General features: G+C 40.1%; 1 protein-coding gene across 2 annotated transcripts in view; it reads left to right on the top strand.

Annotated features, from left to right (window-relative positions):
• MCUB (mitochondrial calcium uniporter dominant negative subunit beta) overlaps positions 1-17,702 on the top strand; it is a 98,441-nt gene extending 80,739 nt beyond the window's left edge. Inside the window, exons 2-8 of one of the 2 annotated variants that reach the window (XM_065907492.1) lie at positions 273-348; positions 863-1,033; positions 4,895-4,999; positions 12,912-13,072; positions 15,200-15,403; positions 15,986-16,102; positions 17,470-17,702. In XM_065907492.1, the coding sequence (XP_065763564.1) occupies positions 273-348; positions 863-1,033; positions 4,895-4,999; positions 12,912-13,072; positions 15,200-15,403; positions 15,986-16,102; positions 17,470-17,559 (924 nt within the window). In that variant the 3' untranslated portion in view covers positions 17,560-17,702. The remainder of the gene's footprint in view (positions 1-272; positions 349-862; positions 1,034-4,894; positions 5,000-12,911; positions 13,073-15,199; positions 15,404-15,985; positions 16,103-17,469) is intronic. The other variant, XM_065907493.1, reaches the window with a different exon arrangement.
• Positions 17,703-20,366: the final 2,664 nt, after the last annotated feature.

Raw genomic sequence — 20,366 nt, 5'->3', positions numbered from 1 at the left:
CATTCTTGCTTAACTGGACTCCTAGAGGACACGCACAGGTTGGGATTTAGTCAGGCTTAGAGGATCCCAACTAAAGTTTGGTCCAGGAGCGAGTCTTTGTCACCTCTGCTGTGATTATCTTTGGGGAAAGTCGGGGCACTGTGAAGAAGTAAGGGGAGGGGTTTTAACTTTCACCACCTATATTTAAACAACATTTTATAGGAGGGTAGTTGCTACCTTCCCCTACCCTTTATATTACTCTTATACATAGATAATCATTTATGTCATTACAGGTTTTGTGTGTGAAACTGTGCGGAAGCCTGAAATTCTATCAATCAAATCTTTATAGTACACTGGTGCCATCTGATGGTAAGCTTTCTTATCACTTTGATTTCCCCAGCTGATTTATTTTCATCCTAAATTAAGTGAGAAATGTGAGTTTTGAACAAAACAGACTTTTCTTGTATCGCCCCTTCCACTCTTCCCCCATCAGAGTTCAGTTTCTTCCTTCTCTGCTCCCATTAGATCTCTGATGTCTTTTGGCAAACTCCCATCCCAGTTATCAAAGGAGTTAGAGATGATTTGGAAGTAGTTTCTGCCCTCAGTAAATTTTGACCTGAGAAGACCCTAAGCAGATAATTATAACAAAGTGTGGTACACACTTAATAAAATGTTAATGGTGGGGGGAATATGTTAACTAGTATAATGAAGGCACTATAAGAGTGATACAAATTATTACAGGAATTCAGAGGGTTATGAATTCCACATTTAGGTATTCCTTCTAGAATTTTTGTTGTTCATAGTGTTTAATAATAATTTAAAAGTTATTTTTAAAAGTAAATTTTATCCATCCTCTATTATCAAAATTTTTTTTTCTTAACAGAAATCACAATTAATTATAAACATGGCCTTCCCTTGATAACACTTACTTTGCCATCCAGAAAAGAACGCTGTCAATTTGTCGTCAAGCCAATGTTGTCAACAGTTGGTTCATTCCTTCAGGACCTACAAAATGAAGATAGAGGTATCAGAACAGCTGCCATCTTCAGAGCAGGTATATATATATATTTCCAGCTTTTTTTGTTTCTCTTCTTTTGAAACTTTGTTTTGTTTCTTTACTTTCTAGAAAATTATTATTTAATAAATGGTTGGTCTTTACTAAGTCCTTCATTTTTGAACATGAATAATATTAAAAGAATGAACTCTAATGGAGAGGAAAGAAATGGAATAAGTTTAATTCATGTTTTGGTTATTTATTTTATAAACTTAGCCCCCAACTTTTTCTCTGAGAAAATTTTAATGATATAGTAATTAGCATCTAGTTTTCTATAAGAAATGTGAATAATTAGAAAATGAAATGCAGGCTCCATGATTGAAATAGACAATGGATAATACACAAATAGTTCATTGATCTTTGTTATAAAGCAGTTATGGTCTCAAGTGTTTTTTGATTAATTAATTCTCGGGAAACTAGTTTGATACCAGCAGAGGTAGTTAATCAGATAGACTTTTAAATAAATCTAGGATATAACTTTTATATTTGTATGATCTGAGGACATAAAAACAGGCCCTACTGCCCCTAAAAGAGAATAAAGAATTCTTTACCCCAGCCCAATATACCAGGCTACTATAAATATAAACAGATTAATAAATTTGCACCGTTATTTTATTGTAGTATTACATTCTTAGAATGTAATATTATTTAAAAGTTAATGATTACTATTACAGTTTTGGAAAGGAAATTAACATTCTTCTTCCCTGTCCAAGTTCAGAACCAATTAAGGGATAGATATAAAAGTTGGAAGAGTAGAGATTAAAGAACTTATTTACTTGACAAACTTTGAGCACCTAACAGATGTTGACCTGAAACAAACAGACTGCCAGATATTTCTCCAGCAAAGGTGGGTTTATTGCAGATAGTGGAGAACTGTAGTGCAGTGTCTGCAGCCGCTCACACGAGCCACGTGTGAGGACTTGCAGGACGAGGAAAGGAGGATGCTTCTGTAGAAGGAAAGGAAGTGGGGAGGACAGTAGCAAACAAAGGGTCCCTGGCTTTTCATTGGCTGTGTCCTTGCTGGGAAAGAGGACCGCCTCTTCCTGCTGGGCTGTGCTGCCCTCACAGGTGTGAGAGCTCCCCCTTCTGGTCTCCAGACTCTATTTAATTGAGGTTCTTGTGTGTTAACCCTTTTTTACACTAACATATGCCAGGCCTTGTTCTAGATGCTAGAGACAGCAAAGAACAATAGAGATTAAACTCCTGTTCTAATGGAACTAACATTTTACAAGGAGAAAGAAACAATAAATACTTAATTTATAAATTATATAAATTTTAAGTTTATGTATTAGATAATAAGTTACAGTGAAAAAGCAGAGTGGTGGGGAGGTGGGAGTGTGTGTGTTTGGGGGAGGTGCTCACTACGGGCACATCTGAGTGAAGACCTGGAAGAGATACGACAGGGATGGGAGAAGAGCTTTCCAGGCAGAGCCCCTCAGGTGGGAGCTAACCCCACTGGCAGCCATAAAGGGAGGGAGTGGATACAGGCAGGAGGGGTGGGGCAGACTAGGGAAAGCCTCCATGTAGGTTGCTGGAAGCACTTTGGATTCAACTGGAAGGGGAGTTTCTTCCTGGTAAAACCAAGATCAGGAAATGAGGAGTTAGCCCTGTGGGCACAATGGCCTAATACTTCATCCTTGACATATTCCTGCCAGCCACAGAACAGCGAATCCCCTGGGGCTTCCCTATGGGGCAAGGCCTGCCTTCCTTAGAACAGGCAGAATTCAGAAGGGCACCACACACAGTGCTCGCCTGGAGTGTGCGCCAGGGAAACACCAGAATTCTTAGCATAAAGGATCTCTTTGGACTGAGTTCTTGGTGTTCATTTCAGTACTTGTCCAAGAACAGGTGAAAAATTCATCACTGTATCATGAGCTCCTTAAAAGTGTTTCATATCCGTCTCTAGCTGATCCTGTATTAGTATAAAGGAGAATGTAGTACTTCAACTGAGAGATCATACTCAGCTGATTTCTTTTTATTATAATATTTTAAGGAGCAGGTTTGAAGTCATTTAAATGTAAATTTTTAAATGACACTTGCAAATCAGATAAAATGGATTTGGTGTGTTGCTGATCTTTTTTTTTTTTTTTAAGAGTCTCTGTGGGTGGAATTTGCCAGCATTTAATTTGGGCTTGAAAAGAGTGTTCTAAGCTTGTCACAGTTTTGCCCATAACGTGGGCTGAGTTATTTGGCAATTCCTGGGAAGATGATCTCACCACAGCTGATGAACAGGAACCCAAACAGCCAAATTCTAGGAACAGACCCAGGTGCAGACTTGACTTGCTGCCTTCTGGAACAAAAGAACTGCTGAGAACCAGACGGGAGGCAGGCATCTGGGTTCCTCCTATTTTACTAGCAGTGTTACTGTTACCATGCATATTAATGTAGCTGAAACCTCTCTGGTTGAATGCAGCCAAGCAAATGCCAGGCCAGGTGAAAATATACGTCTTGGACTTTATATCAGGTAATTATGTGTAGACCAGCTGAAAGAATAATGATAGAGAAACCCCTCCCAAGATGCTTTTTTGCTTTTATTCAGTGAGTTTGAATCTTAACCCCTGGGTTACATTAAACTTCAAAAATTTAACAGCTAGGCTATATAGGAAGCCGTGCCAAGCACATTGACTTTTAAATTTTCCTAGATTTCTTTTTTTCTGAAATGTTCCTAGGATATTTGAAATCACTATGAGAATCTCTCCTGCCTCTCTCCACCTCTTTAAAACATACCACACAAGTGCATGTTTACTCCTGAAACAATTTTGCCTCTTTTCCTCTTTCCTAAGCTAGAAAGGGAGGGAGCCCTGTGTGGTGGTGGTTTGAGGTGGTTTAAACAATACAAATCACTCACCTTTAGTAATTAGAGATAAAGGAAAAGTGTTAGTCACTCAGTCGCATCTGACTGGTTGTGACCCGGTGGACTGTAGCCCACTAGGCTCCTCTGTCCATAGGATTCTCCAAGCAAGAATACTGGAGTGGGTTGCATTTCCTTCTCCAGGGGATCTTCCCAACCCAGGAATTGAACCTGGGTCTCCCTCACTGCAGGCAGATTCTTTACTGTCTAAGCCACCAGGGAAAGTGAACGTTGCTCAGTGGTGTCCGACTCTTTGCGACCCCATGGACTGTATAGTCTGTGGAATTCTCCAGGCCAAAATACTGGAGTGGGTAGCCTTTCCCTTCTCCCAGGGGTCTCCCCAACCCAGGGATGAAACCCAGGTCTCCCACATTTGCAGGTGGATTCTTTACCAGCTGAGCCACAAAGGAAGTTTGAAAAAAATAAGAGAAAGGTGGGCTTTTAAAAAATGTTACTACCTGCGTTCCTCCACCACAAAGTCAGGGGTTTGGCTAAAAGCCACGGAGATGGACACTGGCTGAGCTGAGGAGCGTGTCAGCAGGCTTTCTGACTGGAACTGACAGAAAACCAAGCTCAGAAGAGGGCAGGAGCCGCAGAAGGCCGTGGGTGAAGAAGTTAGCCTGGGAGTGGTTGACAGGCTTTGCTGCTGGCACCCCGTCCCCCAGCCTGCACCTCCACTGGCCTTGCTGTGATGAGTTCCTGCCTCCCACCCCGGAATCTGTACATGACTGTCTGTAGGAACAGTCTCACCAGGAACATCAGTCTGAACCCCAGCCCTGCTGACAGAGGGTGGGTGATGGGGTATCTGCTTGTTCATCTTGGTCTAGTGTAACGGGCAGTATTGGGAGGATTACTCCCAGTGGGAACAGTATTGGGTATTGGGGAGCTTCTGCCCACCCAAAAAGGCAAATGTACACTACTGTATTATAAAGACCTGGATTAGTATTTTTCCATACATTGAAAAATGGTTCTTATTATTCTAAAACAAGGACATATTTTTGCATTTTCAGATGGCACTGAAATTGCAGCTTCAACCTTGATGGAAATTTTGCTAATGAATGATTTTAAACTTGTTATTGATAAAATAACATATGATGTACAGTGCCCTAAGAAAGGTAAGAAGCACAGCTATGAACTATCTTAACATTTCCCTTTTGCTGTGGGCCTTTTTCAGGGAGCAAGCTTATCCTGAGAATCTTTTTAATTAACTTAATGACCCAGAAGGCTTTGGAGGACCAGTGTTTAAGCTTTTCTAGCAAGGGTAGAAATGATCAGTAGAAGATGGGTGTCAGGGCTTAATGTAGTCTCACATACTCTTTTTAGACTTTTAAGGCTTCTTTCTAGGATCTTGAATGCTTAATTTGACATTATTGGGTTAAGAAGTGGACCTGAAAATCATGAACTCAAGTGTATACTCTTGCACAGTTTTTAAGACTTTTTTTAAAAATAGGCTTTACTTTATTTTTTAAAGGGCAGTTTCAAGTTCATAGCAAGATTAAGGAGATGGTACAGAGGCCCTGTGTACTAATGTACCCATCCCCCCCAGACTCCCCTACTGTAAAAGCCAGAATGGAGCATTTGTTTTTAGTCATGAACCTACATTGAAACATCATTATCACTCCAAGTCCACACTTTTCATTATGGTTTGCTCTTGGTGTTGTGTATTTTCTTGGGTTTTTAAGGCTTTATTTTATTACTGAACTGTAGTTGATTTATAGTGTTTCAGAGTTCCGCAAAATGATTCAGTTATGTGTGTGTGTGTATGAATGAGCTTCTTTTCCATTGTAAATTATTACAGGATATTGAATGCAGTTCCCTGTGCTATTTGTTTTATTGTTTTCCAGTCCCTAAGTCGTGCCCCACTCTTTGAGACCCCATGAACTGCAGCATGCCAGGCTTCCCTGACCTTCACCGTCTCACAGATAGGATGAGATGGCTGGATGGCATCCCTGACTCAATGGACATAAGTTTGAGCAAACTCTGGCAGATAGAGTTTATTTTGTATGTAATAGTATGTATATGTCAATTCCAGATTTCCAATTTGTCTCCCGCTTGTTTTATGGGTTTTGATGAATGTATAATGACATGGATTCACCATTCCATTGTCATTTCACACAGAATAGTCCCACTGCCCCCAAAATCCTCTGTGCTGTCCTCCTTCCTCTCTACCTAACCCCTAACCTCTGGCAGCCACTAATCTTTTTACTGTCTCCATAGTTTTGCCTTTCCAGAATGTTGTATAGTTGAAATGGTACAACACGTAGCTTCTTTTCAGACTGGCTTCTTTCACTGAGTAGTATGCATTTAAGTTTTCTTGTCTTTTCATGGCTTTACAGTTCATTTCTTGTGAGCGCTATTATTCCATTGCCTAGATGTATCATAGGTTATGTATCTGTTCACCTACTGAGGGACATCTTGGAGGTTTCCAAGTCTTGATCATTACAAATAAAATGGCTATAAATGTGTATGCAGGTTTTTATGTGGACATACTTTTGCAGTTTGTTTGATTAAATGCCAAGGAGCATGACTGCCCACATAAGGCATGCATTTCGTTGTGTAAGGAACTGGTAGACTTTCTTCCACACGAGCTGCACCGTTGTGTATTCCCATCAGCAGAGAATCAGAGTTACTGTTGCTCCACATCTTTGCCAGCGTTTAGTGTTGCCAGTGTCTTGGATTTTGGCCTTTCTTAAAGGTATGAAGTAGCAGCAATCCATTGTTTGTCTGCACTTGCCTGATAACATATTTCACATGTTTACTTGCTATCTATATACCTTGTTTGGTGTGGTGTCTGTTCAAGCCTTTGACCCGCTTTTTAAGCATGCTGTTGAGTTTTAAGGTTTCTTTGTGTATCTTGGGTAACAGTCCGCTATCAGATCTCTGTTGTGCAGGTGTTTCTCCCACTGTTTCTCATGTGCTTGTCATTGTCTTTTGTTTTGTTTAATGAAGCTGAGTTTATCAGTTATCTCTTAGGTGGACTGTGCTTTGGGTGTTGGATCTAAAAAGTCATTGCCAAACCTGTTCTTGCATGTTGCCTTACCATATTAGTCACATCTGTCTTAATTTCTTGGTCTGATAATCCCAAAATCCCTACCATATCAGATTCTGATGCTTGCCTTGTTTCTTTAGATGGTTTTTTCCTTGACTTTTACCTGCTTTGTGGTTTTTTGCTGAAAGCTGGACATGATATTACTGAAAATAGAAGCTGAAGCAAGTAGGTCTCTCTTGTGAGGTGCTGTGAGTCTGACCAGGAGTTCGGCTGTTTCCTATAGCTGTGGGTGTCAGAGGCTTCAGTTTCTTCTCGTGTCCCTGCTTTTCTCTCCCCTGTTGTGTTCAAGTTTCTCCAGAAATTCTTACTTAAATAGACACATTCTGTGTCATGTACAGAACTGGAGCCCTGTTGCTGTAATGTTAAGGTATTGGGGAGGAGAAGCAGTCTGTAATCTTCTGATTAAATCTCAGGGTTTTTACTGGGCCAGGATTACTGTGCTGTGACCTTCAGAAGAGTTTATCTTTTCTTTTCTCTTTCCAATGTGAGACAGGAAGGCTAGAGGGGCCTGGCGTTGGCTAACTGCCCTTCCTCCAGGCCAGATTAGGCTCTGGTAGAGCACCGTGTCTCCTTGAACAACACAGTTAGAACTGTGTGGGTCCACTTACACGCAGATGTGTTTCAGTGAGCCCTGCGGTACTGTGTGGTCCACAGAATCGTGGATACAGAGGGCCAGCTATGAAGTTATATGTGCAGTTTTGACTGCGTGGGGAGTCGGTACTCCTAACCCCCACGTTATTTGAGGGTCAACTGGTTATTTCCTAGGTATAGAGAAAGTAATGCGCAGGGCTACTTGAGAATGGTTAATTTTCTGCTGTGTCTGCTAGAAGCAGATCTCTGACCTCCACTGTGAGAACCTGATGGGACTGCTGGAGATAAAACTCATGAATGTGAGTGTGTTTATTTCTCAAACTAGTCAGCACTGAACCTCCAGCATTTTGACAGTTGTAGTTTAGTGTTCCTGCCTGTATTGGCTCCAGAGGATTCTGCTCTCAGTTAAACTATGATTGTGGACTACTGAGGGTAGGATGACTGGTGAGTCTATGCCTTAATAAACCGATGATGAGACAAGTAAATCAACATGTAAGGGAGGGCTCATGTTTATAATTATAATGCCAGGTTCTGACTGGTAAATATGGGAGGGCTGCTGTAGTTGAAAAATCATTATATTGCAGCCAAATTCAGGCAAGAATCATCAACAGATGCCAAGGGAATGGAGAGGAGTGGAGGAAGTGACTTAGATAAAATAAAAAACAGTGAAGAGCCACAAAAACAATTGGAAAACAAGTAATAAAATGGCAATAAGTACATACTTATCAATAATTACTTTAAATGTCAATGGACTGACTGCTCCAATCGAAAGACATAGGGCAGCTGATTGGTTTAAAAAGATAAGAATCTTTTGTATGTGGCCTACAAGAGACTCACTTCAGAGCTAAAGACACATACAGATTGAAAGTAAGGGATGGAAAAAGATATTTCATGCAAATGGAAAATGAGTGAAAGACCTCAGTAGACATTTTTCCAAAGAAGGCATACAGATGGCCAGTAGGCACATGAAAAGATGCTCAATGTCACTAATTATTAGAGAAATGCAGATCCAAACAATGCAATATCACTTTACACCTGTTAAGACTGTCATCAAAAAGTCTACAGATAACAAATGTTGGCAAGAATATGGAGAAAAGGGAACCCTTACGCACTGTTGGTAGGACTGTAAATCAGGGCAGGCATTTGGAAAAGAGTGTGGAGGTTCCTCAAAAAGCTAAAAATAGGACTAGCACCTAGCATTCAGTTCAGTTCAGTCTCTCAGTCGTGTCTGACTCTTTGCAACCCCACGAATCACAGCACGTCAACCCTCCCTGTCCATCACCAACTCCCAGAGTTTACTCAAACTCATGCCCATCAGTCAGTGATGCCATCCAGCTATCTCATCCTCTGTCGCCCCCTTCTCCTCCTGCCCCCAATCCCTCCCAGCATCAGGGTCTTTTCCAATGAGTCAACTCTTTGCATGAGGTGGCCAAAGTACTGGAGTTTCAGCTTCAGCATCAGTCCTTCCAATGAACACCCAGGACTGATCTCCTTTAGAATGGACTGGTTGGGTCTCCTTGCAGTCCAAGGGACTCTCAAGAGTCTTCTCCAACACCACATTCAAAAGCATCAATTTTTCGGCGCTCAGCTTTCTTCACAGTCCAATTCTCACATCCACACATGACCACTGGAAAAACCATAGCCTTGATCAGATGGAACTTTGTTGGCAAAGTAATGTCTCTGCTTTTTAATATGCTGTCTAGGTTGATAATAACTTTCCTTCCAAAGAGTAAGCGTCTTTTAATTTCATGACTGCAATCACCATCCGCAGTGATTTTGGAGCCCCAAAAATGAAGTCTGACACTGTTTCCACTGTCTCTCCATCTATTTCCCATGAGGTGATGGGACCAGATGCCATGATCTTAGTTTTCTGAATGTTAAGCTTTAAGCCAACTTTTTCACTGTCCTCTTTCACTTTCATCAAGAGACTTTTTAGTTCCTCTTCACTCTCTGCCATAAGGATGGTGTCATCTGCATATCTGAGGTTATTGATATTTCTCCTGGCAATCTTGATTCCAGCTTGTGCATCTTCCAGCTCAGCATTTCTCATGATGTACTCTGCATATAAGTTAAAGAAGCAGGGTGACAATATACAGCCTTGACGTACTCCTTTTCCTATTTGGAACCAGTCTGTTGTTCCATGTTCAGTTCTAACTGTTGCTTCCTGACCTGCATACAGGTTTCTCAAGAGGCAGGTAAGGTGGTCTGGTATGCCCGTCTCTTTCAGAATTTTCCACCTTTTTTTGTGATCCACATAGTCAAAGGCTTTCGCGTAGTCAATAAAGCAGAAATAGATAGATGTTTTTCTGGAACTCTCTTGCTTTTTTGATGATCCAGCGGATATTGGCAATTCGATCTCTGGTTCCTCGGCTTTTTCTAAAACCAGCTTGAACATCTGGAAGTTCTTGGTTCACGTATTGCTGAAGCCTGGCTTGGAGAATTTTGAGCATTACTTTACTAGCATGTGAGATGAGTGCAATTGTGCGGTAGTTTGAGCATTCTTTGGGATTGCCTTTCTTTGGGATTGGAATGAAAACTGCCCTTTTCCAGTCCTGTGGCCACTGCTGAGTTTTCCAAATTGGCATATTTAGTGCAGCACTTTCACAGCATTATCTTTTAGGATTTGAAATAGCTCAGCTGGAATTCCATCACCTCCACTAGCTTTGTTGGTAGTAACGCGTCCTAAGGCCCACTTGACTTCACATTCCAGGATGTCTGGTTCTAGGTGAGTGACCCCCCCCATTGTGGTTATCTGGGTCATTAAGAGCTTTTTTGTACAGTTCCGTGTATTCCTGCCACCTTTTCTTAACCTCTTCTGCTTCTGTTAGGTTCATACCATTTCGGTCCTTTATCGAACCCATCTTTGCCTGAAATGTTCCCTTGGTATCTCTAATTTTCTTGACAGATCTCTAGTCTTTCCCATTCTATTGTTTTCCTCTATTTCTTTGCATTGATCCCTGAGGAAGGCTCTTATCTCTCCTGGCTATTCTTTGGAACTCTGCATTCAAATGGAAATATCTTTCCTTTTCTCCTTTGCTTTTGGCTTCTCTTCTTTTCAGAGCTATTTGTAAGACCTCCTCAGACAACCATTTTGCCTTTTTGCATTTCTTTTCCTTGGGGATGTTCTTGCTCCCTGTCTCCTGTACAGTGTCACAAACCTCTGTCCATAGTTCATCAGGCTCTCTGTCTATCAGATCTAGTCCCTTAAATCTATTTCTCACTTCCACTGTATAGTCACAAGGGATTTGATTTAGGTCATACCTGAATGGTCTAGTGGTTATCCCTACTTTCTTCAGTTTAAGTCTGAATTTGGCAATAAGGAGTTCATGATCTGAGCCACAGTCAGCTCCTGGTCTTGTTTTGCTGACTGTATAGAGCTTCTCCATCTTTGGCTGCAAAGAATATGATCAGTCTGATTTCATTGTTGACCATCTGGTGATGTCCATGTGTAGAGTCTTCTCTTGTGTTGTTGGAAGAGGGTGTTTGCTATGACCAGTGCATTCTCTTGGCAAAACTCTATTAGCCTTTGCCCTGATTCATTCCGTACTCCAAGGTCAAATGTGCCTGTTACTCTAGGTGTTTCTTGACTTCGTACTTTTGCATTCCAGTCCCCTATAATGAAAAGGACATTTTTTTTTAGGTTTTATTTCTAAAAGATCTTGTAGGTCTTCATAGAACCATTCAACTTCAGCTTCTTCAGCATTACTGGTTGGGGCATAGGCTTGGATTACTGTGATATTGAATGGTTTGCCTTTGAAACGAACATAGATCATTCTGTCGTTTTTGAGATTGCATTCAGGTACTCCATTTCGGAGTCTCTTGTTGACCATGATGGCTACTCCATTTCTTCTAAGGGATTCCTGCCCACAGTAGTAGATATAATGGTCATCTGAGTTAAATTCACCCATATGCCCCAGCAATTCCACTCCGGGTATGTATATGGAAAAAAATGAAAGCACTAACTGGAAAAGATACATGCGCCCCAGTGTTCATAGTAGTACTGATTACGATACCCAAGATAATGGAAGCATCCCAAGTGTTCACCAACAGATGTGTGTGTATATATAGGAATATTGCTGTATATACTCAGACCTCAGTAGACATTTTGGAATGTCTACTCAGCCATAAAAAAGAATGAATATTGCTCAGCCATAAAAGAAAAAAAGAATGAAATTCCCCCATCTGCTGCAACATGAATGGACCTAGAGAGTATTATGCTGAATCAGACAAAGACACATACTATATGATGTCACTTATATGTGAAATCTAAAAACTAAAGCAGATTAATGTATCTAGTGAAACAGAAGAAGACTCACAGATACGGAAAACAAACGAGTGCTGACCAGTGAGAAGAAAGAAAGGGCGAGAGGCAAGATAGGGGAGGGGATTAGGACATACCAACTACTGTGTATATAATAAGCAAGAATGCAGCACAGAGAATCATAGCCATTATTTTCTAGTAACTTTTAATGGAGTATAATATGTAAGGATACAGAATCACTATGCTGTCCACCTGAAACTGATATATTATGTCAACTATATATATGTCGGTAATAAAAAATAAGGAAATGCTAACAAAAATGGGAGTAAGTCATAAGGACACAGGAGCCAGCTGAAGGGCCTCCCGCTAACCATATCTGGTACAATGCGAACATCATTGGCTCCCATGTCCTTGTGACATGCTTGCCCCTTTTTATTTTAAACATTTTCTTTCTTTCTTATGTAACTAGATGATTCAGGCTGATCTTATACTCCAGCACCGATACCAGCCTTTTCTCTAAAAATGCCTCCAATAAAAATATTTCTAAAAAATTTAAAAAAGAAAAAATTTAAATAATTAAAAAAATCAGAAACTGTGATTCTCTTTAGATCTATATCTTATTGAAAATAACTTATACTTGAATTACTTTTCAAATGTATAATTGTACTGTTGTTTACATGTTTGTACATCAGCTTCCCTCCCCAGTGGACCCCAAAATGATTTTGGATAGAGGTGAGGGTTAAGAAGGATCTTAGGTTAACACAGGTATAAAAGTGAACCTGTAAACTGATGTGTTACAAACTCAGGTGAGGTATTTACCTGGGTTCTGGTAGATGGATACTCTGTTTTTCCTGTATTATTCTTCCTTTTTAAAAAAAACAAAAAACAGTTCTGGTCATATTACAAAAGAAAAAAAGAAACATAATGAATTTTAAACCTACTGTCTGGTCATTATCATTCCAGAAAGAGATGAATGGAATTACCTGAGACAGGAATAAGGGCCGATATCAGATGCCCCCCAAGGAGTGGGAAGCACCCAGGCAGCCAACCATGGGACTCAGATTTGGTTCCCTGTGGGAAAGACGTGGTGACTGCCTCACGTTTCCTTTGTGTCGCCTTTTCTCAGAAAAACTGAGCGGCGAGCAGGCTACTGAGATGGAAAACATGAAATCGTTGGTTTACAGACTGTTCACCGCCTTGCATTTAGAAGAGTTTCAGAAGAAGAGAGAGCACCATCTGCTGGAGAAAATTGACCACCTGAAGGGACAGCTGCAGCCCCTGGAGCAGGTTTGGAAGCATCTCGTTCGAGTCTGTTTGTAAATAATCATCATTTAGTCACAAAGTCGTGTCTGACTCTTTAGCGACCCAATGGACTGTAGCCCGCCAGGCTCCTTCCTCTGCGCATGAGATTTTAATACCCAATGTTGGTATAACTGCTCCATGGGAGCGTTTTCCTGCATGCTTCACATAGGTTTATTTTCTCCTTTACTCCTCGCAGTGAACCTGTGCATTCGGTAGTATCAGCCTCATCCTTTGCCTGAGGAGACTAAGGCAGCAAAGATACATGCTAATATGTGGGAGAGCTTGAGCTCTGGCAGTCTGACTCCGGGCTGCCGTCTTAAACTCTGCTGTGCGTTCTCTCTCTGGTGGGCCAGTGCCCCAGTAACTGAGTGTAAGATTAACTGCGATGCACTAGCTGGAGCGCTACCATTGTTTATTTTTTTAAGACAATAGGCCCTCCACTCCCACTCTGCTCAACTGAATTGCAACTGGAAAACTAGCAATGGCTTCCCAACATCTGAAGTTAATCAGTGGCGGAAGGAAAAAAAAAAAACCACAGACTTTTCTAGGGAGGAGGGGCAGGAGTCTGTTTCAAGGGAAAAATGCATTTTTTAAAACCTCTGTTCCTATTTGTGATTTTTAAAAATGGGTAGGTATATGTGTATCTTTGTGTATGAATAAAGAGTTTCTGGAGATAGAAAAAATGTTTTATTGAAGTATAGTTGATTTACAGTATCATGTTAATTTCTGTTGTACAGTAAAGTGATTCAGTAGTATGTGTGTGTGTGTGTGTGTATACACACATTCTTTTTTACATTCTTTTCTATTATAGTTTGTCACAGGACATAGAGCTATGAAGGGATAGGCTACCCACTCCAGTATTCTTGGGCTTCCATTGTGGTTCAGCTGGTAAAAAACCCGCCTGCAATGCGGGAGACCTGGGTTCAATCCCTGGGTTGGGAAGATCCCCTGGAGGAGGGAAAGGCTACCCACTTCAGTGTGCTGGGCTGGAGAATTCCATGGACTATATAGTCCATGGGGTTGCAGAGAGTCAGACATGATTGAGACACTTTCAGAGGATACTGAATATAGTTCCCTGTTCTATACAGTAGTACCTTGTTGTTGAAAGAAACTTTTGATGGTAATTAGCTGTAAGGATACTTAGGGGATGCCAGAGAGAGGGACTTTGTGTTTGGATTGTGTACCCACATTTTTGGGCTTCCCTGGTAGCTCAGAGGGGAGAGAATCTGCCTGCAACGTGGAGGACCTGGGTTTGATCTGTGGGTTGGGAAGATACCCTGGAGGGAAGGGTATGGCAACCTACTGCAGTATTCTTGCCTGGAGAATCCCCATGGACAGAGGAGCCTGGAAGGCTACAGTCCACGGGGTCGCAGAGTCGGACACGACTGACAACTAAGCACACCCACATTTTCATTTTTTATTTCCTTTTTAAAGAGTTGGTGACACATTTCACTTGTGTTAAGACTCAAAAATCTAAAAAAATGGCTAATGGAAAGTTTTCTTCCTACTGTCCTCCCAGTACCATATCCCTGAACTGTGAATCATTCCAGACTTTATCTGTGTACAAACAAATGCAAATATATGATTTTGTTCCCTTCTCCAGTAAAGAGTATATGCTGTTGTACACTAGTCTCAGTTTTCTTCACTGACAGTATATCCAGGAAAGATCTCCCTATTGTACCTAGAGAGCCTTCTCACTAAAGTTGCATGATAGCTTGATGAAAAATTGATAATTTTTGGTGTTTTACCCTTCAGAATGAACCTATAATGAATCATGTGTGTGCAGGTAGGACACACAGAAGTGAAATTGCCGGGTCAAAGAAAGTAGACATAATTTTAGTTAGGTTTTAGAAGATGACTTTGAGTTTTTCATTGTATACCCTTCTGTACTAAATTTTTTCCATGACCAGGTATTAACATTATTATTTAAAAAATGGTTGACTAATGAATTGATTTGGAAATAAGTGATCACTCATGAACGTACATGTTTCATAAATTGATTTTTCACAAATCTTACCTCTTTAATGCAGTTATGTATTACTTTTACTCCTTTGGGTTTTTTTTTAAGTTGGTGCACTGTAAACAACTAACAGTCATTTGAATTTTGCTCAGATGAAAGCTAGAATTGAAGCTCGCTCAGAAGCCAAGATCAGTGGACTCCTGTGGGCTGGATTAGCGATGCTGTCCGTTCAGGGCGGAGCAATGGCCTGGCTCACCTGGTGGGTGTACTCTTGGGATATCATGGAACCAGTCACGTATTTCATCACGTTTGCAAATTCCATGGTCTTTTTTGCATACTTTATAGTCACTCGACAGGTAAGTAGTTTGTTTAGAAAATGGTTAAGTTATAATGTCTTTTGTAAATAATTCCTCACTCAAATCAAGTAATGAGCAAAAAAAAACCCTTCTTTCTTACTGAATTACTGCTACCTGGGTTATCAGCTGTTAAATTTTGTTGTTTTACCAGAGGATGGAGATTTATATTAGCACAGAGAAAGTGTGTATAACCTCTATAGAGAAATACAGTGCCGCTTAAACTCCTCCTTTGAGATACACAAATCAAATTTGTGTACCGTGCCCTGTTTATAATTCAAACCACCCAGTAACTTTAGCTTTGTCTTGTTTTGCCAAAAATGTCCATTTTCCATTTCCTCTTTTCTATCCCTGCATGTGTGATTTCTCTTCCCTGCTTGCTTGCTTTTGAAAGGAACAGCTGATCTCAAGTGAGACTAAATGTTTCACTTGCGTTGCCTTATGCTGGCTGTGATGGCTACAAATATGGCAAATATTTTACTGATGTGCCTTCCTTTGGTTTGTTGTTGCTAAGACAAGTGTCTTTCTTGCTGAGGTATTATGTTCATTTAAAGCATGTTCTGTTTTGCTTTGCTGTTTTTTTAGGATTACACTTACTCAGCTGTAAAGAGTAGGCAGTTTCTTCACTTCTTCCATAAGAGATCAAAGCAGCAGCATTTTGATGTGGTACAGTACAACAAGCTAAAAGATGACCTTGCTAAGGTACCTCATTGCAAATGTGACATCTTACAGCTGGTCTTGTCTGGGAGCCAGAATTGAGGGTCAGGGAAGCACAGTTGGTGGCTCCCCCACACGGGTTAAATCTTGGTCCCACATGGGCTTCTCTGTATTTTTGGTTTGTTTAGTGAAACAGTTGACGTGTTGACATGTCCTATACTAATTTCCTACAGTTTTTCTTCTTGTCATCTGTATTCTACATGGGGATAGCTTTAAATGTAAATAGGAAAAGTCTTGAATGACTCTGAGATAATAAAATAATAGTTTTCAATAGACATCTATTTCTAAGTGAAGATATGTTTTTAAAGAAAGAAGTCCCATATCAAGCTCAACTGCAAATTCTGAACCCAGTAAGAACATAAAAGACTTCTAAGAACGTAAGCACTCTGATAAAACAATTTTAAACTCTCTAAATGCTTTCCAGGTTTCTTCTCCATAAAAACAGAGTCAATATGCCATTTCTCCTTTCATCTTTTTCGTCTTTCAGATGAAAAAACAGAGGTGTATAACTGTTGGAAAGTGGGGAAACCAGGGTATGAAGCCGAAAGTTTGGCTCTGGAGCTGTACTCTGGAGCACTTCCATATAATCTGATTCCTAGGCAGCTGTTATCTCTGGCCTCTCAGCAGACCCATTAGCTTTTTAAATTTTTCTTAGTAATTTTATAAGAAAGTTTTGGTAAAAATGTCTTCTGCTGTTCAATACATGATCATTTAATAGCCAGCGATCATCACATCTTCTGTTACCTGTACATTTTAAACTACCCATCCCTCAAATTTAAAAAAAAAGGAAAGATTTAACAGGAATTCACAGTCCAAAAATTAGAGATAAAGAGGCTTTAAAAATACATTTACATTCCATATAATCATTACTTAGGAAAAAGGTAATGATGCTTTTTGGGGTACTTACATTTAAATGATCTAATGCAAGAAGGCTAAAGAATGTTCTCCTAACTAGTTTCCAGCACTGGGCATTGAAGATTTAGATTTTTTTTTTAAGGTAATAAAGTTGAGAAAAAGGGGAAGCTAATAGGTCAGATTTATGTTTTTTTGTTGTTGTTGCTATTGTTTTTAATGAGCTAGAAAAACCACTGCAAAGGGGAACATGAACATAACAAGAACTATAAGGAAGTGCTATAAACTCATATACTATAAACTATATACTATATATACTATAAACTATAGCATAAACTATATACTATAAACTCATCTTTTACAAAAGAATCCACATAAATTGAAATATTGTAGGCAGTTGCCACTTGTAGTTTAGATCTATGTGTTACCCTCAGGAGATGTTAAAGTTATAAAATTCGTAGGAACAGTGATCTGATACGCTCGTGGTTCTCTCTGATCAGTGCCTTCTCTTCCCTTGGACAGGCTACCGAAGCCCTGAGACATGTGCGCCGCTCTCTCTATTTGCGGATGCAAGTAGAGGAACTGGATGAAAAGAAGTAATCTTACATTTTTAATGTCAGTGAATTTTTCCATGATGTGTTTATTTTGCAACTGGAACTTTTTGATTCCCATAGTTCATTTGCATTTGACTGTTTCAATCTCTTGTTAATAAAAAAAATGCTTGCAAAACACAGCTATTCTTTGATGTTCTCATTTGATATTTTCAATTTGTGGATTTTCACGACTTGTTGAGGTTTACTGCTGGAAGGATCTGGGCTGCATCCATCAAAATCAAAGCTGCTGCTGTTACACTTCAGCATTTAAGCAGCTTTGTCAGCCTGTCCTGTGTTCCTTCCCGTGAGGACGCTTGGGTTCCCTTTTTCAGGCTTCATTTAAAATCATCTGGTCATTAATTTCTTTGTAATTCACAGTAGCTGGAAGATTTTTATCATTCGATAGTTAAAATTATTATAAAATATCTTTTGAAATGTTTCATCTTAATATTTACTTTAGTTACTATTTATCATTTGTTGTCAAGTATTGTTCTAGGCACTTTACATATAATTATTTGTAATCCTGTAATCCTACGAGGTTGCTGTTTTTAATCCCAATAAGGAAGCTAAGGTTTAGCGTGGTTAGTTTGCCCAAGTGTACATAGCTAGTGTACCTACTCAGAGTAGACCATAAATCTTTATAAATGTACAACTAATGGTGCTTAATCCATTACCTAGGATGTCACTTTTTCAGTGATTGACTATGGGACAGAAAGGGTACTGATGATACCCTGATACTGAGATTTGCTTTAAAAAAAAGAACACTGTTTTAAGGGTATACCTTCCAGTCAAATCAGATTCAAACTTCAAACACCTTAATTAGAGCAACACCCAGTGGTCCAGGTGCTAGTCTGTATCAGTATCTCTGACACCCAGGGAGTCTGGATTGGCAGAATGTTAAGTGTTTTACTAACATGCTAAGAACATGCACTTATGACAAGCACTTAGGCAGGACATGTGCTGCCTTTGAGGAACCAGGAAGGGACAAGACCACCATCAATACAATATAAGTTAAGAGAAACCAGTTGGGCAAGGTGGGTCTTACCTCTTGGGAGTGCCGTTTGCTGTACTGAATTCACTGATGTTTCCATCCCCGGCACCAGGAAGAATGCCTGGCCCCTATGACATACCCGAGAGAGACAGGTGTCGGTGGAGTTTTCAGGTATAGAGCTAGGAGAAAGCTGGGAACAGGAAAGAGAAAGGATGGCTTCTGAATTCTCAAACAGTCTAAAGGAAAACCTGGGAAGAGGGGTAGACTAGAGGTTGGCAAACTAATACCTGTGCTTTTTGTAAATAAAATTTTATTGGAACACAAGTATGAACACTGATGCACTGTCTGTGGCTGTTCTCACAATATAGCATCACGGTTTGATTGCAGCAGACAGCGTGGGCTGCAAAGCCCAACACAGTTCATCTCTGGCTCTGTAAAAATTTTACTGATCTCTGAAAGAGGATGTGAAAGACAGTTATCAAAGAATACTTCTGTGTCTTTAGAGCTTCAGAAAATTTGTCATGTGAAAAATGAATGAATTCTTAGTAAAGATAGCTCCCTTTGACTAGTGTCATCCCACTTTACAAAGTAAAATAGACTTTACTTTTAAAGTAGAGTTTAATTCTTCAGAGAAGGAGCTGCATGTAGGTCACACTACTTTTTTGTGACAGGTGAAACTGATTTTTGAGCACCGGGGATGAGAGCTCAGTGATCAGAGGCAGGACATTCTGACCTTTTTTAGTACTTAAACTGTAGTTTCTCAAATGGGAGATGTCATATATGTTAAAATGTTATTGATCAGAGAGATCATTTATTAACACCAAGTATGATCTTTCTACTCAAGTTCCAAGTTAAACAGACTGAAACCAAAACTAAAGGATTCCAAAGAAATTGCATGTTAATTTTATTACGAAAGGGTTGTGTTATCCTGAGACAACCATTATAAACAAAATTCAGCTGTGTCCTTATTGTTTCCACAGCTCAAATTTGATGGCATTTTGGTGCCCAGATACATTGGTACCAGTGTCACTGCATCTGAACAAGGGGATTTTATTCAAATAAACCCTCAGACTGATCACTGAAGGAAAAAAAAATGTGTGTATATGCATACGGTGGGTGGCAGGGGTTGAGCTTTTTAATAACATCAGCTAACTTCTCTTAGGTAACCAGAGTTATATAATCTTTGCCTAGAGGGCTGGACCTGTGCTCACTGGATGAGATGAAGAGAGTTTCTGTAGTCATTCACCTTGCAAGGGGAGTCATGGAGACAGCAGCACCTGAGGGTCAGGGGTTAAAGGAAAGGTAAACTGTTCAACTGACAGTGAAACCCCTGTCATGACTACAGGAAAAGGTTTAAATGCCCCAGTGACCTTGGCATATAGTTGGCACATGTTTTGAACTATACCTGAAACAGCACAAACTACTGCTGAACCAGCAGGTCCCAAGTTTGTTATCAAAACCCAGACTTTTAACCATCTTCAGCCTCTGGCAGATTATTAACAAAGCATATTACTCAAATTTTACATATCGTATTAGTAAGAGCTGAATCTTAAAAATAACATCTGGGACTTCCCAGGCAGTCCAGTAGTTAAGACTTCACTTCCACTGCAGGGGGCATGGGTTCAATCCCTCATCTGGGAACTAAGATCCCACATGCTACACAGCACTGCCAAAAAAAAAAGTAACGTCTATTATTCCATAAATATGATGATGGTCTGTGAGTGGGACTACCAGACAGTGTATAATAACTTACCATGCAAGATACTGACAGAATCAAACTTTGCAAGTTTGTGACCTCTACTAAGAATTAACT

The sequence above is a fragment of the Muntiacus reevesi genome, chromosome 16 (genome assembly GCF_963930625.1).
Source record: "Muntiacus reevesi chromosome 16, mMunRee1.1, whole genome shotgun sequence".
Classification (NCBI taxonomy): domain Eukaryota; kingdom Metazoa; phylum Chordata; class Mammalia; order Artiodactyla; family Cervidae; genus Muntiacus; species Muntiacus reevesi.
This window is presented reverse-complemented; position numbering and strand designations above follow the sequence as displayed.